The sequence below is a fragment of the Globicephala melas genome, chromosome 9 (assembly GCF_963455315.2).
Source record: "Globicephala melas chromosome 9, mGloMel1.2, whole genome shotgun sequence".
Lineage (NCBI taxonomy): Eukaryota > Metazoa > Chordata > Mammalia > Artiodactyla > Delphinidae > Globicephala > Globicephala melas.
Window position 1 is genome coordinate 89,133,019 of NC_083322.1, and position 24,351 is coordinate 89,157,369.

General features: G+C 45.5%; 1 protein-coding gene across 2 annotated transcripts in view; it reads right to left on the reverse strand.

Annotated features, from left to right (window-relative positions):
- Nucleotides 1–24,351, reverse strand: part of COG5 (component of oligomeric golgi complex 5) — a 285,705-nt gene that overhangs the window by 1,015 nt on the left and 260,339 nt on the right. For both annotated transcript variants that reach the window (XM_030834402.3, XM_030834401.3), the window contains exons 18-21: nt 23,700–23,937; nt 18,270–18,346; nt 8,235–8,361; nt 7,482–7,561 (exon numbers count right to left, since the gene is read on the reverse strand). In XM_030834402.3, the coding sequence (XP_030690262.1) occupies nt 7,482–7,561; nt 8,235–8,361; nt 18,270–18,346; nt 23,700–23,937 (522 nt within the window). The remainder of the gene's footprint in view (nt 1–7,481; nt 7,562–8,234; nt 8,362–18,269; nt 18,347–23,699; nt 23,938–24,351) is intronic.

Consider the following 24,351-nt stretch of genomic DNA (forward strand, 5'->3'; position numbering starts at 1 on the left):
AAACAAGGATCAGAAGGTTATACAAATGAAATAAAAGAGCTCGGAGGATGCCAACACCTAAAAGCAGCCCATTTCTGGAACTGCTTTGCCCAGTCGACCAGCCCTCAAACACTTGTTGGTCGCGTTCCTGTGGTTAAGGTGCAGAGCTGTGCACGGTTTTCAGCCTGCGTTGCACTTAGTGGTCTCATCACCCAATCGGAGGCTCTCTGGCGCCTAAGATTCCCAGTTTCCCTTTCGTGGTCTTTCCTACTGAAGAGACTTCTGCGGAGCCAAGCGCAGCCTGTGTCGACGCGCTGAGCTCACGAGGGGGCGCCCTGCACTGTGCAGTGTGCACGGCACTGCCGGAGGCAGGGCCCTCGCTCAGCACACACTGACACTGGCAGGGCTTTGTATTCCTGTTACCACAAGTAGGATAAATTGTTCTTAGGCTCCAACTGTTGGCCTATTAGGCGACGAGAAGGCAGGCAGTCTGAATTTAGCCAAGAGTATGATAATGATGTTCTCATGAATTAGATCCGGGGCTCAGCAAACCAGCCCACAGGTCAAGTCCAGCCCTGTGCTTGTTCGTTTATGCATATTTTTCATTATTGGTCTATTTAAGTTCCAAGTAGAACAATTTTTTTGTCATAGCCATGAAGTTTCACACTCTTGAGAGTAGAGCATTTCCATAAAGATGTAAGTTAATACCATAACTCGGCTCACATACTGTCTCAAGTCCCATCTAATGTGTAATTTTTCACTCTTATTTGCTCCCAAACACTGAAAATATGCATCCTCTGTCAGGCTTGGCCGTTATTTTCATTTCACTGCAGGGGATATACTTGCCAGGCGCGTGTCCAGCTCTGCTCACACCACAGCGCCCTGCAACCCCACTAGCCACTGTCATGGTTTCATACACAACTGAATCTCCAATCTCTCATTTCCAGCCCTGACCTCCCTCCCGATCTCTGTGTTCTGGACATCTTTATCTGATTCCTTCCAGGTCTCCCTGAAACTCACCTGTCAGAAACCTAGGGCTGTCCGAACCCATGGAACCTATAACACTGAGAGTGAGCCCCAGTGTAAGCTATGGACGCTGGGTGACCATGATGTCCATGTGGGCTTCCCAGCTGTAACAAATGGGGCCACTGTGGAGGAGGGGGTGTTGATAATGGGGGCGGCTGTGCAGTGGGGGCAGGGGACATAGGGAAAAATCTGTGCCTTCTCAAATCTGCTGTGAACCTAAACCTGGTCTAAAAAATATCAAAGGAAAAGGAAAAAACAAACCTAGGATAAAAAAACCCAGGCGAAGGGTAGCGTTCTGCCCCTTCCCCTATTTCAGCAAAGGACACCATCATCTCCCCAAGGTCTGTATCTAAAATTCTTTTAGTCCTACACCTGACCACCACTTTTAACTTACCCCACGTTACCACATCCGGTCCCTCCTCTCCCCTTCAGCTTCAGTCTCAACCCTGCCATCTAGTGCCCTAATTGCTGCTGTAGCCTCGTAGGTGGTGGTCACCCTGGTGCCATCAGCCCTGCACTAGAGGACCTGCCACACTACAGCCAGAGACGGCCACCTGAGGTCCGTGACCTGCCATGCCCTCTCGCCATCGGGGCAGTGTCTCCACTCACAACCCCACCGAACACCAGCTTCATCAACAACCTCCCCCAACGCTGTGCGACTGCTGGGTTCCAAACCGTTTGCTGTGCCCTAAAAAGACCCTCAAATCATTAGTTTCCGTTGTTTGCGTTACCGACACAGGCAGAACAGCTCCATCCAGCTCACTGGTGACTCTCAGCCCAACCCTGAGAGACCTGGGTGCTCGTGCAAATGCCACTCTGAAAGAAAGATGTCTCTGCCTAACAAGGTCGGGCTCCAAAAAGGGCCTGTTTCCCTCGACCACACTGGCTTGTCTCATTATTAGCAAGCCATAGCTTCTTCATTAACCGTCCTTATCTTTGGAACGCCCCTCCCCGCTTTCTTCCTCGTAGAGCTTTTACACAGGACCAGCCCAAATGCCTTGTTTTTGATAAAGCGTTTCCTAACTCGAGGCAGCACAAAGCTGAATCCACCGTGGAGTCACATCAAGTGGAAAGGTCTGGGACTTCTGCACCAATAGCGTGGCTTAGCCAGACCCCAGCATCTGGGGACGGATCCCTGAAGGCTGGCTTCAAGTGAAGTAATACTTTACTACTCATGCTAAAGTAATCAAACTAGAAACCAGCTCTGCGGGGGCCTGGCAGGCTCTTAGTTAAGAAGCACCACTGGGACATCAGGCTCTGCACCCCCCCCCCCCCCAGCCCCACACTGAACTAGCTGTGTGATCTGGGCTACATTTTGAGCCTATTTGCTCATCTGCACAGTGGGAAGAATACCTACATGATTTAGTTTTGAGAGTTAAAGGATCGTACTGTGAAGAACCTGGCTCTCTTCCAAGTACATCTATGAACCTATGAAGCACTCAAATACGGTTTTCCCCACCGCGCTTCTGATGGCCTCAGATTCTCCATGTAAGGAGCAAGATGTTTACGCTTCTACCACGCATGACCACATTGCCGTGAAAGGATCTGTGTGTTGGTTAGTTTCCCTCTTAATATGTAACAACTCTGAGGCTTGGGGCTGTTTTCTGCATTTATGTAGCCCCAGGACCTAAGTGCTTGCCAAATGCAGGGTGAACGAATTAAAAAAGTGAATTAGATACAGGAAGACAGAGAACTGTAATGAAAAAGACAAAAGCAATGAAGAAAGGAAATAAAAGAGAAGCATGAGTGCAGGGATCCTCAAAAGTACAGGCAAGCAAAATGGAATTTAATGCCCTTAAAGAACAATGTCCTGTGAGATGCCTTATTCATGTCAGGGCTGAGCCTTAGATGAAGCTGTTTCTCTGTGAAAAAACTTGTTTCTTTTAGTAATGCTATTTAAGTTGCTATGGCATCCTGGGCAAACGCCCCACTCCCAACATGTAGTCCCTCCAGATTCACACAAGGTAGAGAAACCCCCAAGGGCTCCAACTGTCTTTGAGACAATGGTGTATATGTATCAGTCTAAGAAATTAATGCACTGAAATTCACAGAAACTGTAATTCTGCAATGAATGGGTTAGAGTCATTTTTATCTAATCAATGGACAAAAATCCACTTAGTTTCATCTGCTTTCAGAAGGATAAGATATTACATAAAACTAGACAATATGTGGAAGCAAGTTCAGAAATGAGTTTGGTTAGTGTTTTTGGTTTTCATCAAAAACACCATCAGAACTACGGAGAGAAAAAAGATTAAAGCTGCCCTCCCACGTAAAATCAGAGCAAGATTTTCAAGCAATTATTACTTCATTTGCTTGAGCAAAACATCAGCTTTCTTGGAAGTCGGGCCAAGCATTATGTAAGAGTCTCAACTCTGGTTTGTATCCAAAATAGGAAGATTATTAAAGTTACCCTTATTGAAAAAAGAAATTAGTATAGGAATTGTGCAAACAATTTTTAGCAAAGGGGAGGGTTTGTGGTAACATGGCAACACTGCCCAATGTGATATAAACTAACCAAGTGGAGGATTTTACGGAACACACAAAATTGATTTTTGTCAGGCAGGACCTATCAGTGTGCTTAGTACAGAGATACCTAAATGACTTAAAAAACTACCATGTGCCTTCACAGGCCTTCCCCTGACTCCATCCTCCCCTGGGTCTCACCTCAGGTACCCAGTTCCCAGAACTGGAAGGGATCTCACACCATAGGAACACCTGAAAGATGTTCCTATGTGGAGACCAAACCCCCACCTCCAACAACAGGGATCCTGTGGTTCTGCAGAAGTGGAGCAGCTGAGGGAATGGTTCCCAGCCCGTGGGCCCTGGATGCCCGGAGGAGGGCAATGGGTCCAAGGATGCACGGGGCACTGAGAACTGTGTGACGATTGTACAGGTGAAAAGTACCAATAAGCAAATAAAGTCTGTATATAGTTGTGACACCATAAAGGTGTTCCCCTACTGAGACTCAGGAAAAACAAAGGAGAAGAGGCCACAGTCAGAAGAGTTGCTGTCCTACTGCCAATATCCAGAGTTGGTATGTATGCTGCCAATCCTACTTCTTGTGCAGAACTTGAGAAATCTTTCCATCACAACCTCAGTCTTCATCTTTGCTGAGAACGTAGTCAATACCTGCAGACCCCCAGGAGTTCCCCAGGCTGCCACCCCACCCCCAAGGGCGCACATGCCTGCCTGGCAGGGGCCGGGAGGTACCATCTTCCCCACTCGGCCCCAGGAGTCACTGATGACTCCACTTTTAAAATTAACTTGACTAGGATCCATTCAAGCTCTAGAGAAATGTCTGGTGTCAAAGGAAGCAGAAAGGAAGGCAGACGAGAGGTCATTACTTGCCGTTTGTCCCGCAGCAGTAGCTGCTATACCCTCGATCTGCCCTACTTCTGACGACTTAACACACTGCGCCGGGAGGAGATGAGTCTACAAGGTTTGCCCCCAAAGCTAAAACAAATTTACTGACATTTAAAGGGCAATACTCACCCTAGGTTTATCTATAGGGGCAAGAAATTCATCCAGTGGTGCTTCAGTATGCAGGGATGAAATCAGTTTTGCAATAACAGGTAAGAAAGGACGTTCTCTAGGACAGAGCTTCCTGCTTTGTTAGCAGCCTGGGCCGGAGCAGGAGCACAGGGTTTGGAGCCCCCGAGGAGGGCTTCATTCCCTGCTCAGGACCGAAGGCTCTGGTATCAGCCATGCGTGGCGTGATGCGCAGGCCTGATTCAAAAAGCTTGACAGCATTTCTGAGCATGGTTTTCAGTTGCTAAATATAGGCTCAGCAACAGCACTGCCGATGAAATCACTCGGGAGACATTTTTAAAAAGAAGCAAAAGGAAGCAGATTTGTGATGTGCCCACAGCAGGACAACTGTTGTAGATGAGCTCAGTCCAACCTGGTAGAGGACAAAGGTGCGCCCTGTTCCATCAACTGAGCCCTGCGCACTCCTGTACTAGCCAGTGGGCTGCAGCTGGCGGGTCAACGGGACTCGGGGAGGGCACCGCAAAGCCCCACACCAGCCCCGGCGGAGTCCCCCGTCCACACCTGGGGCCTCTTCTGAGGGCCGTTTAACCAGACGCCGCACTGACGGTGACAGCTTCACCGCGCGTCCCACCCCACTCCTCGCTCAGATACTCAGAGCTGAGAGGACAAGCGGCCAGCATGGAATAAGAGCAGGGGCACGGGCCACCCTCCTCTTTATCCACTGGCAAGGCTGGGCGCTCCCCCTGGGCGCCGGTCGCCACACTTGAGGACTCGGCGCCGCTCCCGGATCTGGCGGGCTGAGGCTTCCTCCACGACCCCCACAGCTTCCTTCCTCGGCGGCAAGGGGAGTGGAGTGAGGTGGGCTCGCACTTGGCGACTGTGCTGTGAAGCCCCAGCTGTGCTGCGGGGAGCCGCGGGCCACTTTAAGAAATCCCAATGCTGGCTCCCAGGGAGATTCCGAGGCAGTCAGGGTGTGGCCTTGACACGTGGATTTTTCAAAGTTCTGTAAGTGACTCTTGGGTGCAAACACAGCCGAGAACCACTTCAGCACACGAGCCCCAGGCTGGCTCTGGAGAACCCAACTCATCCCCTGCTCTTAGACTCAAGCAAAGGCTGGTTTGGTGCCCTGGTCCCCAGGCTAAGAGCATTAGGGTCCCTTGGAAGAGTCGAGAATGGCTTCCAAAGTGATTTAAGAGGTACAACTGCCTGGCTTTGGAGAAGGAGGGTGACAGAGGAGTTGAATGATGGCTTAAAGGTTTTCTAGCTTGGCTGGATATAGGTGACAGTGACACCCCAACCAAGACAGGGAGTCTGCATCAACAGAGGAATGGATAAATAAGATGTGGTACATATATACAATGGAATATTACTCAGCCATTAAAAAGAATGAAATAATGCAATTTACAACAACATGGATGGACCCAGAGATTGTCATACTGAGTGAAGTAAATCAGACAGAGAAAGAGAAATATCGTATGACATCCCTTATATGCGGAATCTAAAAAAAAATGATACAAATGAACTTATTTACAGAACAGAAGCAGACTCACAGACTCAGAGAATGAACTTATGGTTACGGGGCTGGCAGGGGAAGGATGGGGGGATATTCAGGGAGTTTGGGATCGACATGTACACACTGCTATATTCAAAACAGATAACCAACAAGGACCTACTATATAGCACAGGGAACTCTGCTCAATGTTATATGGCAGCCTGGATGGGAGGGGAGCCCTGGGGGAGAATGGATACATGTCTACGTATGGCTGAGTCCCTTTACTGTGCACCTGAAACTATCACAACATTGTTAATTGGCTATACTCCAATATAAAATAAAAAGTTTACAAAAAAAAAAAAAAGACAGTGAGTCTAAGAGAATGAGCAGGTTTGAAAGGAAAGATGATTTACTTTCAGCATTTTGGGGTTGAGATTTCTGTGGGGCTTTGAGTGATGACACGTGACAGCAAGTTCGCTGGCCTGAGGCCCTGGGCAACCAAGATGAACCACAGACCCGGAGCCACAGGACAGAAGAGGTCACTAGAGTCATGGGTCTGGGTGAACTCACCTGGGAACCAAAGTACAGATCGAACGTGAAGGGAAAAGAGCCAGGAACACACTGTGGGAAATGATGGCCTTTAAGGAGTGGACAGAAGAAGACAGTTCAGCAAACGAGACTGAGGGAAAATATGGCCACAGAGATGAGAAGAGAAACAGATGACGGAGGTGCCATGGAAGATCCAAGAAGGCAGGGCCTGTCTTGGTTTGCTTTGTGTCCTCAGGGCCTGGCACATGGTGAGTATCAATAAAAATAAGTGGAATCGGTCAGCTGATGAGCAGTTTCAAGAAGGAAGTGGTGGTCACTTCTAGCTAAAGCTGCAGAGTGATAAAGTGAGAACAGAAACATCTGCATTTGGTGGCTAAGAGGTCTCTGGAGATTCTGGTGAGGGAAATTTCAAAGGAGAGTGCTGATGGAAGAGAGATGCTTAGTAAGCCGTACGGGACAGTGCAAGCATCCCACCCTGGGCATGGCGGGGGTGTACGGGGGGTGGTGGGTGTGTCTGCATGTGTGCGCACACGTGCATAAACACACCTGAGAGGCACTAGGCTGCTGGGTGTCCTTGTTTTCTACTAATAACAGTATCACGTTTACTCCCATCTGCATTCCACGACTTCAGTAACTGCCCCACGTGGAAATGAAGCAGAAAATGGAGCCAAGGCAAGGAGTCGCTTCATAGTTGAGGTTGGTTTTCAAAACAGAAGCGCATGGTTCTTAGGGTTGCATCAGGCACGGGACAGCACAAGAGGGGATGTGGAGGACACGGAAAGCAAAACCTGACATGCCCCCCAGCGATGCGCCCTGGCAGCACTCCAGCAGGTGAGGCGCCTGCCCCGGGGGAGCACAACGTGCACACGCCCGCCGGGGCCCTCTCCTTCCTCCTCCCCTACATCCCTCACGCCCTGGGTGGTGCCCCTGCAGCGCACAGCTCTACCTGATGAGGAGGAGCCTGTCCTTTTCAGAGGGATGGTCATCCAGCCACTGGGAGAAGCGTGCGTGGGACCACTCGGCCCTCTGCAGGGTGGAAACACAATCAGAGGAGAGAGGGTGAATCCCATCCTGCGACAGCACGTGCGGGTTCAGAGAGGATCGCAGGGATTCCCGGGGTCAAATGACGCCAGACACCTGCCCGACGGCAGGCGGCACAGCCCCTGGGGCACCTTCCTGACTCCCAAAGAGCCTTTTGGGTTTGCCAATTGAAGGTAGGTCAGAAAAGTAAATGGAGCCTCCGTCAAAAAAGCTTTATGGGGCTTCCCTGGTGGCGCAGTGGTTGGGAGCCCGCCTGCCGATGCAGGGAACGCGGGTTCGTGCCCCGGTCCGGGAAGATCCCACATGCCGCGGAGCAGCTGGGCCCGTGAGCCATGGCTGCTGAGCCTGCGCGTCCGGAGCCTGTGCTTCGCAACGGGAGAGGCCACAGCGGTGAGAGGCCCACGTACCACAAAAAAAAAAAAAAAAAGCTTTACGAACATAAATTACTTGTGTCACTATTATTTAAAGGGCTAATTCTAGATGCAGCAGGCAATTTTTACACTGCTGAGAAAGTAGGGGCTGGGCAGTGGGACTCTTTCTTCCTTCCTTAGGCATTTGCTGCCAGGACAGGAATCCGTGATTACGTAAGGCAGGAGAAGGTCGGGCACCTTCAGTTGGGGGGAGGGGGGCGGCAGCGGCACATTCTTCACTTCCTTACCTGGAAGGGGGATCTCAGCTCAGGGGGTGCTCTTGTGAACAAAAACTGGATAATGATGCTGAATGGAATAATGTCCCCCAGTGCAGGGCTACTGGCCACGTGTTCACTTGTCTGGAAGAGCAGTGGTCTAAAAGAGGGAAACGCAGAAGTTATGTAATGCTATTCGATACAGAAAGAGGTGACTTGGTAGAAGAATCACAACAGCATACTAGCAGAATATAACCGCACAGTAGCGTAATAGCATAATACGCAGTGGAAGAATGAGTAACAGCAGTCTTCCTACACTGGCTAATTCCTAACCATTTCTTAACCCCCTGTTTAGCCGGGAGACACACACACCCACCCCACACTCTGGCAGGTGGACCTGCCCTTCAGCTCCTTCCTTGACCCCCAGCTCACTGCCTTTGGGTCTGACGTTACTTCAGGGTGACTCAGCAAAATCCCCTCTTAGAGCTCATCTGATGAACAGGCTAAAATCAAAGCACTTAGCTGAAGCTGTCAAGTAGTTGTAACTAATAGGTTTGGTCAAAATTTTCAGTTTTTATTTTATATAAAATCCTTCCTTGGGCTATAATCTAATGTGGATAAATTCAAAATTTCAATAAATTCAAAATTCAGTTTTCTATACAACTCTTCAAAGGGCAATTACGTCCTTGTATATACAAAATTATTACCTCACTGACCATCCCTCCATCCTGACACACTGTGTGTCTGGGCGTCACCATCCACGAAGGGCCTCCCTCATTTTACTGTACTTCACAGATTTGGTGTTTTTTACCAAACTGAAGGTTTATGGCAACACTGTATTGTTAGATGATGGTTAGCATTTTTAGCAATAAAGTATTTTTAATTAAGATACGTACAATTTTTTTAGACATAATGCTACTACATACTTAATAAACTATAGTATAAATGTAACTTTTATATGCACTGGGAAACAAAACCATTTGTGTGGCTGGCTTTACTGTGACAGTTGCTTTACGGCAGTGGTCTGGAACCGAACCCGTAATATGTCCGGGGTACCCCTGCATTTTACAGGAGCCTGCAGGAAAATCTACCCCGTTACCCAACCACCTACCCCCTTGTCAAAGGCTGGCAAAAATAATTTGAAACTTTTACTGACTCTTCCTTGGCTTTGGGCTCTGATGGATAAGAGTTAATTAAAGGCCAAGCTGTAGAGGCTGAATCTCAAGAGGAAAGATGGCAGCAACATCTCCTGACTCAGCAGCGATTCTGAAGTATGTAAAATAGCTCTGTACCTGGGCTCTTTCTTCACCCCACCTAATTTACTCCAATCTACAGCTGAAGGCCTGGACGAACCAGAGACACAAGCTTCTTCACCACACTGATGATACACTCAAGAGTCAGCAGTGCTCTCAAAAGATAGTTGGTTCTGGTTGGATCCAGAATATATTGGAAAAAATGTCTTTATAGTAGCTATTCTATAAAATTTATCCCTGGTAGGGATTTTTCTAATTTCAACTGTTTTGTAAAACAACATTATTCTATAATTTATTGTCTTTAACTACTGTGGAAACTTTTTAGTTCATCTGTGTTGCCTGTCTCCAGACTTCCACAAAGCTCTGAACCAGGTCCTCCGTGGGAGCAGGGCTAGGGTCTTCCCACAGCTGTGGGTGGTACACTTGCCTTGAACACTTCCAAGGGCAGTCATCTCACAGAGCTCCACGCTGCAGAGCCTTAGGCAATGAGTCCAGCACCTACTCGGGTATGAAAACGTTGCTGAGGGAATTCTGGTTTTCCTGGAGGCATCCCTGTTTAAGTCCTTCTCTGTGTGTCGAAGACCCTGTCTCCATCTAGGCAAAGCTCCTAGTTTTAACAGCAGCAGCAATGGCTACCACACAGAACACTTATTTAAAGCTTTAGAAACGTGAACTGATTTATTCCTCCAAACGACCCTATGAGGTAGGCACAGTTACATCCCCATTTTACAGACAGGTAAACTGAGAGGAAGAGAAATCAAGTAAAAGCTAGGAAAGGGCAGAACACAGACTCAAACTTGTGCAGCCTGGCTCTTCATTTTGTCAGGCAGCCTCTTTTAGGATATCAACTGTAGCAACTACTCATCACGTTTTTAGAACAGAGAGACTTATTCTCAGAGAGAAAAAAAGACCCCTGGAGAAAGTACAACTTCAAACTGTTAACAACTCCTATATGGTAACCTGAGCAAAGTAATGTTTCCAGGACACCGTTTGAAGGCCATGCAGTTATTATCTCTTTAGGTATCCCCAAATTCTCTCCATGGGTCAAGGACCTCCAGTCACCCACATAATTGAACCATATCATCACAGTCTCTCTTGGAATTATTTTCACCCAGCATGACCTGAAGTTCTTCGGGGGGTGGGGGGCGGCGATGAGCACTACGGTCTCAGAGGCCACTGGAAGCTGACTCTGGGTGGGAGGGGAGGAAACTGTGCCCCAGCTCCACTTCCCGTAGCCTGGAGAACCCTTGTCCCAGCAGAGGAAGCTGAAACATCTCACAGCCCAAGGTCACTGGGTGCTGAGCAGCTGACATTCCCAGACTCAAAGCCAGCCTGGGGCCAAGCGCGTGTTTGAGCTGTAACAGGGCAAAGAGCCAGGGGGGAGGCGGCTCCTCCACTGGGTCACGGGCTCATCCTGCTGGCGCTCCTGAGAGGCCACCCTGAGGATGTGGGCAGACAGGGAGCTTGTGCCTTCACTTCTCTCCCGGCTGCCCCTGGTCTGGTGAGAGTCCTCCCCTGCCCCAGTAAAGCCCAATCTTTGCCTACAGCATGTGACATGGTAGGATTCATCCTGAACCCTAGCTCATGACATGAGGAGACCCGGGGGGGGAGAGGCCAGTCCTGTATGACAGTCCTCCACTTACTGAAGGGCAGCCACATGGAATCCTTTCTGCCTCTATGACAAAAAGATGACCAAGAATTTTGGTCCCCACTCTCTCTCAGTGCTCCCTATATGAAGTCCCACGTACAAATGCTTTGGAATTAAGTACTAAGAAACAATGAACTTTTTCCTAAGAATTGATATACTTCCTTCCTCCCGAAAGTGAGAATTACAGAGCTGATTCTGTTCCTCTTTTATCTTTGGCTTCAGGAAGTTTAAAGTCAAATTTGAAACTTATCTACCACAATTAAATTAGTTTTATGGTTTGAATATTTGTGTTTTTGTTTTCCTTCTATATTCTTGATGCAAACTGCAAACAATCCAAGGGCAGGAAGGGAAGAAGGATGAGAAAGGGAGAGGGAGGGAGACGGTGAGGGAGGAACGATCGGTAACGTGGCACGGCCGGCAGCCCAGCCGAGCCACACACGAGGCTGCTGACTGCAACACCTGCACAGGGCAGGCCTGATAGAAACCAGCTCACTTTGAAACAGCATCTTCTGGTCAATCACTTGTCCCTTTGGAGCTCTGAGTCACAGCTGTAATTTTTCTGCCAAGACCAAATCTTCCACTCTAGCCACTAACAGGACTGCCAAAAAAGCCACGGAAAGCACAACTGGATTTGATTTCGTATTATGCATCACTGACATAATTACCTGTAAACACTGAATGCAGACATTTTGTTTCCGGTGCTTGTTTTAAGAAGCTGAAAGAACACAGAATGAGAACCTCCCTTCTCCCTGATTCCAGGTGGAATCTGAAATACCGGCAAGTTCAAAAAATACATCACCATCTGAGGTGATAAAAGGAACAAAAGGAAATTCATTAAGGTGTTATAAAACACAGATACCCCAAATGCCACAAAATCACTCTTAGAGAAAAATACTCTAAGTAGCAGTGTTTTTCAAGGTTAAACTTTACAGGCAGCTGGTATTTCTTTTTTAATTTATTTAATTAATTTATTTACTTTTGGCTGCGATGGGTCTTTGTTGCTATGCCTGGGCTTTCTCTAGTTGCAGCGAGCAGGGGCTACTCTTCATTGCAGTTTGCAGGCTTCTCATCGCGGGGGCTTCTCTTGTTGCAGAGCACGGGCTCTAGGCGCGCAGCCTTCAGTAGCTGTGGCGCACGGGCTTAGTTGCTCCGTGGCATGTGGGATCTTCCCGGACCAGGGCTCGAACCCGTGTCCCCTGCATTAGCAGGCGGATTCTTAACCACCGCGCCACCAGGGAAGTCCCCAGCTGGTAGTCTTAATTAATCAAGTATTAGATCCCATTAGAAAAAAACTGTACTTCTAGTAGATCTCCACATTTAAGTGATCCAGAGCTGTGTAGCTGTCAGTCTTCTGTTAAGGCCAATTACGGAGTGGAACAAGACTTGAGTCCTGCTGTCCCGCGTCCACAGCCAGCATCCGGGGTTCCTGGGCTGCCTGCCGCCACCCGCACCGCAAAGCCCCTTTTGGTGAGGGCAGCCCAGACCACTGAGAATGTGCACTGAGACGCGGAATCAGCAGAGAAATGAGTGGGGCAGGAGGGGAGGACACGGGACTCCTCCCTGCACTGGACATAGTGAGGGCTTCGGAGAGATGGGAAGAGGCCCAGATATGGTGGCAGGAGGGACTGTGTGTGTCCCAGGAGAGAACGGAGCAGGAGGCTGATGACTGGGGGGTGAGTCAGGGCTCAGAGCAGAGAGGTGAGAGGCCCCCCAAGTTCCTGTCTTGGAGTCTAAGGCTGTCAGTCCCAGGGGACCAGGACAGAAAGGAGGCAGGGGTTTCAAGCAGGCGTTCTCTGAGAATAAAAGCCCACATTTGGTTCAAGCTTCCTGCAGCATCTCCCAGAAGGCTGTCTGCAGCAGAAGATGGGAGATGCGGCATTTCAGAGCAGGAGGTCACCGCCAAAGTGGGGAGTTTAGATTCTCTTTAACACTCTCTGACTTCTCCTGGATGAATCATATAAGTGCGCACATATTGCTCTAGGACCCTCTGGAATGCAAACAAGCACAGACTTCTGGGATAAGACGCGGGGCTCGGTGGTTGCGAGCACAGGCAGTCCTGGGTCTGAAATGCAGCCCTGCGGCTCACACACAGTTCTCACATGTGCAGCCCCCAAAGCTTACACCCCTCAGCCTTGACTGCTGCCTGGGAGTTGTCCCTAACTCTCATCTATCGTGGTGAGGGTGGAAGGAGAAAGTACCAGGACAACGCTCAGCACAGGCTTAGCATATAATAATCAAACAATGACTGTTAGAATAAAAACGACAACAAATGAACCATCCAGTCCTCCACATTTACCCGGCTGCTCCTAGCACTGCCGAAGGATTGGCAGGCAGCAAAGCGAAGCAAGCCCCAGACGTGGCTGCCTTCTGTCTTCAACGCTGACGTCAGAAACTTGGAATTAAGAATCCAGAAACCTTGGGGAAATCGTGATTGCAGAGGATGGACTGAGTGGAAAGAAGGAACAGAACACATCTGGGGCTGGAAGTGCTCGTCACGGAGGCTGCAGAGACGGCCACCGTCAGGTCTGCAGACCCGCAGGCAGGGACCTGCGTGGAACCTCAAGTGGCAGATGATCACGGAAGTAACTGCAGACACGGGAACCTTCACCACGCCTCCAACTGAAAACTGTTGACGTGAACACTACACTCTAGAGTTACTAATGCTCTTCCTTCTCCGGGCCCCTCATGCTAAGAGATCCATCAGAACACCCCTTATCTCCTGGCAGCTCTCAAGGCTCTTCCACTAAACCCAAGGAAGCTTCCAGCAGAGCAGGCTGTTCCCTGGGAGCAGGCCTGCCTGAAGGCAGGGTCTGTGTCCCGGGCGGTGAGAGGCCTGTGGCTCTTTCTGTCCTTTGTCTCACAACGATCTGCACTGACAGGCTCCTGGCCAGGTGGAGCAAAGGTAACCTCCCTCACGGACACCTCCTGGGGGACACACCGTCATGCTGCGGAGGGGTGGACAGGGACCGCGCCTCGTGTGTCTTGTGTACAAACACAAACCACCCAGGGGCAAGTCCCTAATGTCGGCAGCTTTCTGAGGCAGCATTCGCTCCGGGGTAAAAGATTCCCGCTGCCTGGGAAATTCTCATGCAGACAGTAAAAGGTAAATGCCTGGAAGAGGCTTGCCAGCCTAATTAAAGAGTCCACTGACATTACGTCCAAGAGAAGTGCCCTGTGGCAGATGGCTGCCTGATGAGAGGAGGGTGCGCCTGCCAAAGCCAGGGTGTCTGGGGAGGGGGGAGGGGAGGCTGCACCGGGGTCTGGGCTGGAGACGCCCCGCCTGGCACTGTCACCCTCCCTTGCACTGGGCCTGCTGCCCCCTCCTGCAGCCCCTGCCTCTAAACCTCCTGGGCTTTTGGTAGTTTGGCTGCCTGTTTTTCTCGCCCCCCGACCCTTACCATATAACGTTTTAGTATATTTTATATTATTTTTAGGCTCCCTTGTTATTTTTAAATGGATGAAACACTGCAAGAGGGATTGTTAAATATATCTGTTGATTTTTCTAACTACAAATATAAAACAACCAAAGCAAAAAGTTTGAATAATATAGGAAACCTCTAAAGGAAAAATCACTAGTAACAATGCTACTCTCCCAAGGTAACATTTTGATGTTTAGCCTTGATTTTTCCTCTCCAAACACACATGCTATTATTTTAAAAATAGTAGGGATCTATACCATATATACTGTTTAGTAGCCTTTTTCATTTCGTGATGCATTAGGAAGTATTTTTCATATTCTTAGATATTAACTAACAACATAACTTGTTAACGGCTGCATATATTTGATCCTATGAATGTGGCATGTTTTATTTAGCCAGTCTCCTACTGACTGCCACTGGGCTGGTGCTGATGTGACTCGGAACCTTTAGGGAGGAGACCCATGAACAAGAGCCCAGGTCAATTACGCACACGACCACTGGACGACGCCTTTTCCTTGTCACAGCACACAGCACAGATGGCAGGGTTCACAAGAATGGGCCCTGCCCCCGCAACTGCTCAGGACTAATTTTAGAGAAGAGACAGATGTCTTCACAAGTTTTTGCAGGTAGCAAATAAAGTGCCTAGAACTGGGTTACTAGAATAAAGACGACTCTGTATTGACTCACTCCCCTCTAGGAAGGGACTCTGTAGGACCTCCACATGGGGAAGCTGTCCTAAGTCAATCACGACAACTGCAGAGAAGCTGGTGGAGCCGGGGCCTTTCCTGGACATGTATACAGGCAGAGGCAGGGGCACTGACATCCCTTTTCTCCAAAGATGGGACCTGAAACCTTCTTTTCAGACTAGGGCTAGATTTGAACACCAGAATATACTACACTTTCATTTTATTTCCTGATCCACTTAATCTTAAAATCTTTATCATATGGTGTCCAAGACCTCTCAAACAACTGAGAAAGCTCTAGAATCAATCTGAGAGATTTCTGTACATTCAATATATCTTTAGGAATATACTGATAGATATAAATCTCTGTTAGAATTTTTCACTGAATTCAAGATATGGAGAAGTCTTCATAGGCAAAGTACAATTACTCTTATTACGTATGTGCCAAGGCCTTAGGAGCTGAGGGGTGTGCTGGAGGAAGCTCAGGGCTACCAGAATCCCGGGAGAAAAGGGCATAAATCTTTATAGATGGAGAAAGGGACAAAACTCAGCTCCTATCACTAGAGCAGCTGAAGTTCACCAATAGAGGGCCCTGTGAAAAAGGTGAGAAACCATGGGATGCAAAACATTAGTGCGTCATGAAACCAATTAAATGGGTTAAAATAACCAACCAAATGAAAAAGAAATGTCACAGAATATCACACGAAGTGAGAGTAACTACTGTTTCATGGCACACGTGTGTGTGCATGTGTGTGTGCCTGCGTTTGAGTGTACTTGCATGCAAGTATATGCCAGATGGTAACATAAAATCTCTCTTAATGTGAGTCAGGGTCAAACTTCGGAAACACATCTAGATTGACCCTTGCCCCATGAGAGAAGCTATAAAAAACATAGGATTTTGGGCCTCCCTGGTGGCGCAGTGGTTGAGAGTCCGCCTGCCAATGCAGAGGACACGGGTTCGTGCCCCGGTCCGGGAAGATCCCACATGCCGCGAAGCGGCTGGGCCCGTGAGCCATGGCCACTGAGCCTGCGCGTCCGGAGCCTGTGCTCCACAACAGGAGAGGCCACAACAGTGAGAGGTCCGCGTAACGCGAAAAAAAACCAAAAAAAAAAACCCCATAGGATTTAAAAAAATTATACACTAACCAATCATTAATTTTTTATTCCATAAATAGATACTAGAAGGTGTCACTACTATTCAAACTTTAAACGCTCCTTTAAAGAGTCCTTCTTTCATGTGAAAACTGGGAGGGTTGACAGAAAATCTTAAATGAATTAAAATAGAACTGTTCTTATGAGAAACCTTAGAATGTGTATCTCCATACTGTGACACAACTTTAAAAGCACTTGGATAAAGGCCGTCTTGCCTCAGCAAATAAGATAAGCACTATTTTAATACATACATGTGGAATAAACAACTAAACATGGGAGCCAGCACTATCAAAAATAATATTCTAATCTTAAAATAGCAAATCCCTAATCACAGCTTTTCCCATGCCTTTTAAAATACCTAATTGGTTGATATCCCTCAACATGCTAAGATTCCGTTACTGAGGGCAGCATTTGATCATCCAACCGGGACTGCCGTGTTACCATCATACTCAAAGTAAGTGATTTTACAGGAGTTTTATTAAGGTTATTTTTATGGTACATACAGATGATGACTGGTGGATCGGGTACTCAGTATCTCTTAATCTTTCGACTTGTCCATATTTGGTAGTGCCAAACCCTAAGGCTTCCAAAATATTTAAATACTTTATAAAAGGTTTGAGCTAATCCAAAGAAGGTAGCTGAAAACACTTGTGATCCCACTTTAAGTTTTTTTGAAATCCAACTCAGATGGGCATCTGAGAAAAATATTTCAGGCTCTTGTGTTGCCATTAAAAAAAATCACTGCCAATTACTCACAGGCAAAGTAAAGGATAAGCCTTTCCTTTCAATCAAAAACCTTGGGTTCATTACACTTGAATTTTCTACCAAAAGCTTGGATGACATAAGAGAGTGAAGTAATCTTTTAAAGAACATACTGCTTATTGATTACTCTAGTTTCTGGTACTGAGGCCGTTTATAGAAAGTCACATGCCTGGACTCTCTTAACCTAACTTTATAAAGAAAGATTCAAAAACCATTATGCTTTTGGATATTATGGAGAGCTGAAATCAAGGTTTCCCATCTGGTATGCTGTGGTCAGAAAATGGTCATAAGTATTATGTTGATCCCCTTGGCCCTCAGGGTTGGTCATCGTTTTATATGTATATATTTTCTATGTGTGCCACGATGTGAAAAAGTTTGGCTTACTGAATAAACAGCCGTACGAACAACATCTTTTTATCTTCTAAAATCTGATACTTAAGACCTAGTCATTAAGCTATTCAAGTCTTTAAAATCTGAGTTGGTAAAAGGTCTATCTAAGCATTCAGCACTGAAAATGATTTTCCTGTTCAACTGGTATATTCTTAGATTATGAGTTTGAATTAACTCATTGTTTTTCTTTTTGAACTGGTTTCAAGTAAGCTCAATCCCAAATTTTGTGCTCAATTGCATTAGCCATCTTTAGCCTAAATTATCTACTACATTTACAGTCATTCCCTGCATTTCACCGCTAAACTCAGTTCTTCTAATACTCTAATAGTTTTGTTAGGGAATACAACTTATGACCTTTTTAGAAGTAAACTGGATTGGAAATGATAAATGAACCAGTAATACTTTCAGAAAAAGACATCTATAAATTATGAACTGCCTTGTATTACTACTCAATATATTTCTGTAAGAATGGAGAGTAAAAAATAAATAAATCCCCCTAGAAAGAGCATAATAAAAAATTTACCAGATCTTATGAACTGCAACTCAAAACTAACACATACACAGACATACATACATACACTAGTCATCGCATATAGCACTATATAAATTTATGGTTTGAAGAATAACTTTCAAATGCCACTGCTGTACATCACAGAATGGTTGAATAATGGCAATTTCATACAGATGGACATGAACAGGGGAGGATTTATCTGCTAATAGGATATGGCTATATTAACAGCGAAAACAGAATTACGTCTCACCTGAATGATCTCAGCATTCGATAGGACTTTCCTAAATCAGATACTCTTCTGCAGAACGGACCCACAGCCAACTCCATCTGAAATATTAAAAGATATCCCCAGCTTTTTACATCAGAATCTTGAAGTGAACTGGGGACACACTTGGATCACAGAAGGTTGTAGCTTGCAGTAAACTTAAATTTTATCTTCACTGTGAGGCAGGTTTTGAAAGTCAAATTTATTAAAAGGCAAGAGCTTCTGCATTTATTTACTAAAGAGGCATAATTCCTTCAAGAAGAGAAAAGCATTTTTTGTTATGTAAGAGGAGAAAGTTTAGATTGTTTTTCTCCACTGAAAAATCAGAAAAAGGAAGGTTTTCAAGCCTGCCTCTGTGGCTATACTTTAAGCAGACATCACGAGCCTTTGTACATTAACATAAATGATGTCCGTTTTCACCAGGCTGGCTCAGGGGGTTAAAAGCACTGACTCTGGAGGCAGCGCACTTGTGTCAGAATTTCTGCTCTACAACGACTAGTTGTGTGGCCCTGGACTTAACCTCTTTACGTTCCAACTTCCTCATCTTTCAAATGAAGGTAATGCCTATCGTAAAATTATGCAAGTAAAATAGATAATTTCACAAAGCACTATGCACACAGCATATAGTAAGTGCTTGTTAAATGTCAGCACTTATTATCAGTATTTTAAAAACTTTCCCCTTTTAAACGTTAGTGAATTAATTTGTTTCCTGACTGAAGAACTTAGCAACTACTACTTTCACTTCTCTTTATTTTCCTCCTTTGACTGGAAATTTTGTCATTAATTGAGTTTTAGGCTACCTGTTCTTTATCCACCAAGCGCATATGCAAAATTTTTGCATATGTGGTACTCAGATGATAAACCATCTCTCTATACTCGCTATAAACAGGACCCTAGTAAAGAATAATTTAGAAAATGACTGAGAAAAGGCTGCTCCCTGGTAAATCAACATCTTTCTTCAGGAAAAACATATGAAAGAAAAATGGGGTTTCTGTCTTGCTGGCCATCTTTCTGAAAAAGTGTTCAAATCTCCTTGACGTTGGAAGACCATGGAGACCTAATCACTCACTCATTTGAGAAACATTTTTGACTCCAGGCACCAAGCTAGACACGGGGATGAGAAGATGAATTAGATGGTCTTGCCTCTGAGGAGCTCTCTCAAATTTATCAAAGAAGGGAATAAATATTTATTTAAACAATGTAATTTTTATTCATCTAAATTTTAAGAGAGGTATGTGTGTGTATACATAGACACACATACACACATACTGATTACTATTAAGAGAAATGACAAGTGTGAAAGCAAATGTACGAACTGAATGTCGGGGAGAATTGCAGGGCAGCTTGCTTTCTTCAGATGTCTCAAGGGTGAGTCGTGACTGGTGAATTTCTCTCCTAGCATACAGAAGACACAGTATATACCCTGTAGGTTCTAGAGGGAAACCAACCTCACATGATTAGCAAACTCTCTAAAATACAAAAGAATAAGTAAATAAAAAGAGAAATCTGAGGAAGAAAAGTCAGACTCTTGCCAACAATGCAAAAGAGAGCGGCCTTGACCTAGTGTTCTCGAAGACACTGAGTGATGGGGCTGTTCCTTGGGACCTGTTTATTCACTCAATGGGAGTTTCTGGTTTCCTACAGAATGTGGCATTTATTTTATAGTCAGCGCAAAGTATTTGTGTGTGTGTGTCTGTGCATGTGTACATATAATGGTTTCTTACACACTGAAAGTATGAAGTATTTTTCATGAAATGTTTTTGTCAATTTTTTTTCAGTTACCCTAGTGGGCTTCATCATTTTCAAAGATTAAACCAAACAACCTTTGCCTTAGCACTTGAGCAAGATTGAATGTTAAAACAAGTAAGTGGCTAGGAAAAAATTACGGTATGAGAGAATATGACCTCGAATGGCTGGGTCACCTATGATGACTGCAGATTTCTATGCCATAGGACAATTTCAAAACGTTAAATGTTCAAAATAAATTTTTCATCCATCAAGGACCTCTAGGGTACTAAAAACCATCTTCTTCTGCCAGGGTTCCATTAAACAATAAAGGCCATGTTTCTGAAGGGCAGGAATGTTCCTTTTAGAGGAGGTGACTCTGCAATTAGCTGTGGATACAAAAATGGCATCTGCAACCGCCTCTCTCCAGCTCCCCTGTTTGGAGGGACGAACAGTCAGCTGCAGGCGTGGTGAACTAATTACATAGCTGCTCCGTGCCCACCGCAGACATTTGGTTAACCACAGGGCATCTATGGATACTCCCAGGGCATTCCTGCCCTGATACTGTTCAGGAGAAAAGGCAATAGGAATTAGAATCTTGATTATCTGGGGTTCTTCCCTAAATTTATATTTCCAGGCAAAAAGCAAAATAGATATAAATGTATAGTATTTAAAGGGCACCAGAAATAAAGAGAAACTGCTCAGAGTGCCACTGAGTAAATGATTTAATGCCAATGTCAAAAGCCGTCCTTTCCCTCAGGAAAGAAACATAGTTGAGGGGCAGAGGGGAATGTGTGGTTCAGAGGGCAGTATGGACAAGTCCCCAGAGAGATTCTGAATCAGCAGAACCCCAGTGGCCTTGGACCAGCTTAGTACTTTACAAGCGCTGTGTGATTAGTGTAAACACAGAGACCATGTGGTCACAGTAGGGAATTAATTACCAGGAGGAAAGCGTCTCATGCCCGTGACCTGATTCCTAGGGGGTGTGCGTCGGGCACCTCCCTCATTGTGAGCCCCCCCAGATGGCTCCCTGCAAATACATACTCTTTCACCTGTGCAATGCCACCAGTGGGGAGAAGTTAGGATTCCTACAGAAATCTTTAAAACATAACATTATCTGTCTTTGCAACTGGACTTTATGCCAAATAATCAGTATTCCCAAACCTACCCTACTGGAATCTTCTGAGCTCTTTCTCTTTCTGTTATTTATGCCAGAAAAGCAGGCACTTTTATCACAAGAACTCTTTTCAAACCCACAGAGGATTTGTGTGGTCTTGATTCCAATGGCCTCAATGGCTTTAATTTTGAATACAAATCGGTAGAACTTTCAGTAATGAGGCAGCCAAAAGGCTTTCTAGTCCCAGGTGATGCCCGTCGTGAATATAAAAGTCAGGGCAATGCCATCTCAGGGTTTTGATTCACCCCAGAAAAATGCAACCAAGTACGAAACCCGAGGTACAATGCCACATAACTGCAGTTGTGGGAAGAAACCACATCAAATGAAACAAAAGCCCTCAATTCACTTTAATGTTTTTAAAATATGGGGGGAAGATATAACAGCTGGATAATACTTGCCAAAGCTACTGGTCACAACCATGACTGACTTCAGAAGTGCTGGCACCTGTCTTTCCTGCACCCACGACCCACAGGGCCAGGGAAGCAGCCACAGAGTGAGTGGCACGAGGTTCTGAAACAGGGACACTATCCCGAAGTGAACCAAGGAATCAGCCCCACGGAGGCTGCAGCAACCAGTGTCACTGCCGGCCTGGAAAGTATATTTCTTAACATCGAGTAAGAAAGGGAAAACAGAGGCTGCCCTGGAGCATAAGTTAGTAATAATGATTGATGAGTTTCATTTATCTTAAGGGAAGGGACCTGGGGAAAGGTTTGGTTTATAGGCAACATGTCTTCAGAAAGAAGGAATGCCAAATAAAATTCTGACTGTGCAGTTTTAAGGAAGGTGGGAGCTCAACCCTGCCCCTGGATGCTACGCAATTTGAACAGGTGCCAGCTGTGGTAGCAAGGGTCACAGGACAATGCTCTCCAGCTTTCAAAACTCACAAGGTCACATAGCATTAAAATAAAAACAAAAACAAAAAGCCTTCTTCCCACAGCACTCTCATTTTGGCCATCTCCTGCTTGGCTGCCACTCTAATTGGACTTGAAGTGCTGCCTCCAGGAAAGTGACTCAAGAACCAGCTGGAGCAGAATGCAAATAAACGGGTGGGGGAGGGAGAGCCCAGGGAAAGAAGAGGATAGGAAAAGAAAAACAAAATGAAGGAGGAAAGGGGGAAAGAAGAACAGACACCCATTTGAGTTCAGCTCACAGTATTTTTAACAAGTAAGAGCAGGTCTTGGTACATCACTGTGTTTTCACTTTGATAAGCAGCCTGTAATCCCAGAAAGGGACAAGTACGACAATATACAGAATTTACCTGTAACAACAGAACATACAGGTGCCTGAGAATTAAGTTGATAAAAACGGGAAGGGTAAAAGGAGCCACACGAATGGTAGCATTTACTTTCAATTTTCATGCTGAGGTTACTAAGGGCATATTTCACAAAGGAAGGCTCTTTACTCTGACCTAGTGGTGTCAGGCATATCATTTGGGGATGAAAATGACTAATTCGAGACCAGTTAATATGCAAAGAGCCTGGCTCTTGAAACATTATGATATGTACCTGTTCCTTATTGTAACTGTCAGGTATGAGGGCGCGTCTACAACCACCGCCTGGTACAAGCAGCCCGCCACATCCTTTCCTCGGAGTAGGAATAATGAACCAAGACTTGCTCCCAGATACACACAGGAATAAAGAGGGACATTACAATTTGTCTCTCTTTATAAACAGGAAGGATCTGGCACACCGCTAGGAATAATCCATTCGAAAAACTATTTAGACTAGTAAAGGTAATAGCTTTCAAAGGCTTAAAAAATAAGTTCACCTTTGACGTGCTATGTAAATACGAATTGTTTCTGAATCTTTTTTTAATGAAAGTGGATGTATGAGGTGTTTTTTCTCTGCCTCTGATACTATATTTATAAGGCTTTTAAAAAAGTCTGTCTAAAGGACAAAGAAAAAAACCTTTCTATAAGAGCTGATTATGGTTCTGCTGTTTTAATGTGACTCTACCTCATTCACATCAGATAGTGTGGAATGACTTCAAGGTGGCCATGCACAAGAAAGGTACTCTTATTTAACAGAGGGGGATCAAATAATTCACCTGGTCCTCTGTGCTTCTAAATGAATTAGAACACCGCCCTGGAGAACCATGCATGTGTCAGAGATCTTTCTCTTTACGTGACAACAGACAGCCCTTTTCTACTGTTTGAAGGATAAATTTCATTGTCTATATTATTTTCCAACAAGGTTAATCAATTATTCTTATCAGTACTGACCTGGTGGGATAATAAAATAGTGAGAAAGCCCCATGTTATGTAAAAATGGGAACTGCTGCTCTACTGTGGGACAAACTACTTAGCTTAACCTTGAAATATCAAAGACGACTGATGATCCTTTTGTTAAAGACAAAGTAAAAAAAGCTGGTATGAAAGTATCTTTAAATTCTTTCCTTTTTTCACATTAAAAACTGTCTTCAGTTAAAAAACTGAAGACCATAGATGGTCTTTTATTTAATGGATAATACTGAGGCTGAAACATTTTCCCCTTTGTAGCTATGCATCAATTTACCTGCGCAAAATCAGCAGCAAGACGCATTTTCCCACCTTCACCAAGAGGTCTTATGAGACTGGCATTTCGGATAAAGAGTTCAATGGCTCTTTGGGCAATAGCTTCAGTGTTGTCAAAGACAAAATCCAAGCATTCAAAGTGTTTAAAGTAGTCACTCATAACTCTGGCGATAAAACCTTGAAGCTCCTTCATGTAGAGAGAACAGGGAACATCAGGCTTTCCTGAACTGGGTAATGATCTGCAAAAGAAAAAATCAGCCAGTACACTAAAAGGCACTATTTGATATTTGTCTCCCCACTCTGCCTGCTATTTCACTCCTAAGCAATTTTTTACTTTAAAAAATTGGTAGGACAGGCATTATTTTTGCTAAAAGTTAAAGAGCATAAAACAATGTTTAGATTATATTCTAAAGACTGTTTTAGGATGCTAGGAAGATGACTGAAAGAATCTTGGAATCCATTTACCAAAAGACTATTAAAAATGAAACAGACAACCATCTGTCTTGGATGATTCGCAGAAGTGCCTTATGCACTCTGACCTTTCAAGGTCTCTTCCAGCTTTACGACTTTCCATCCACTCACGTGGTTTGCCTGTTAGTGAATAAATCAGTATTAGATACTGAAATAGGATTTTACACTTGGTGGCAACAGAA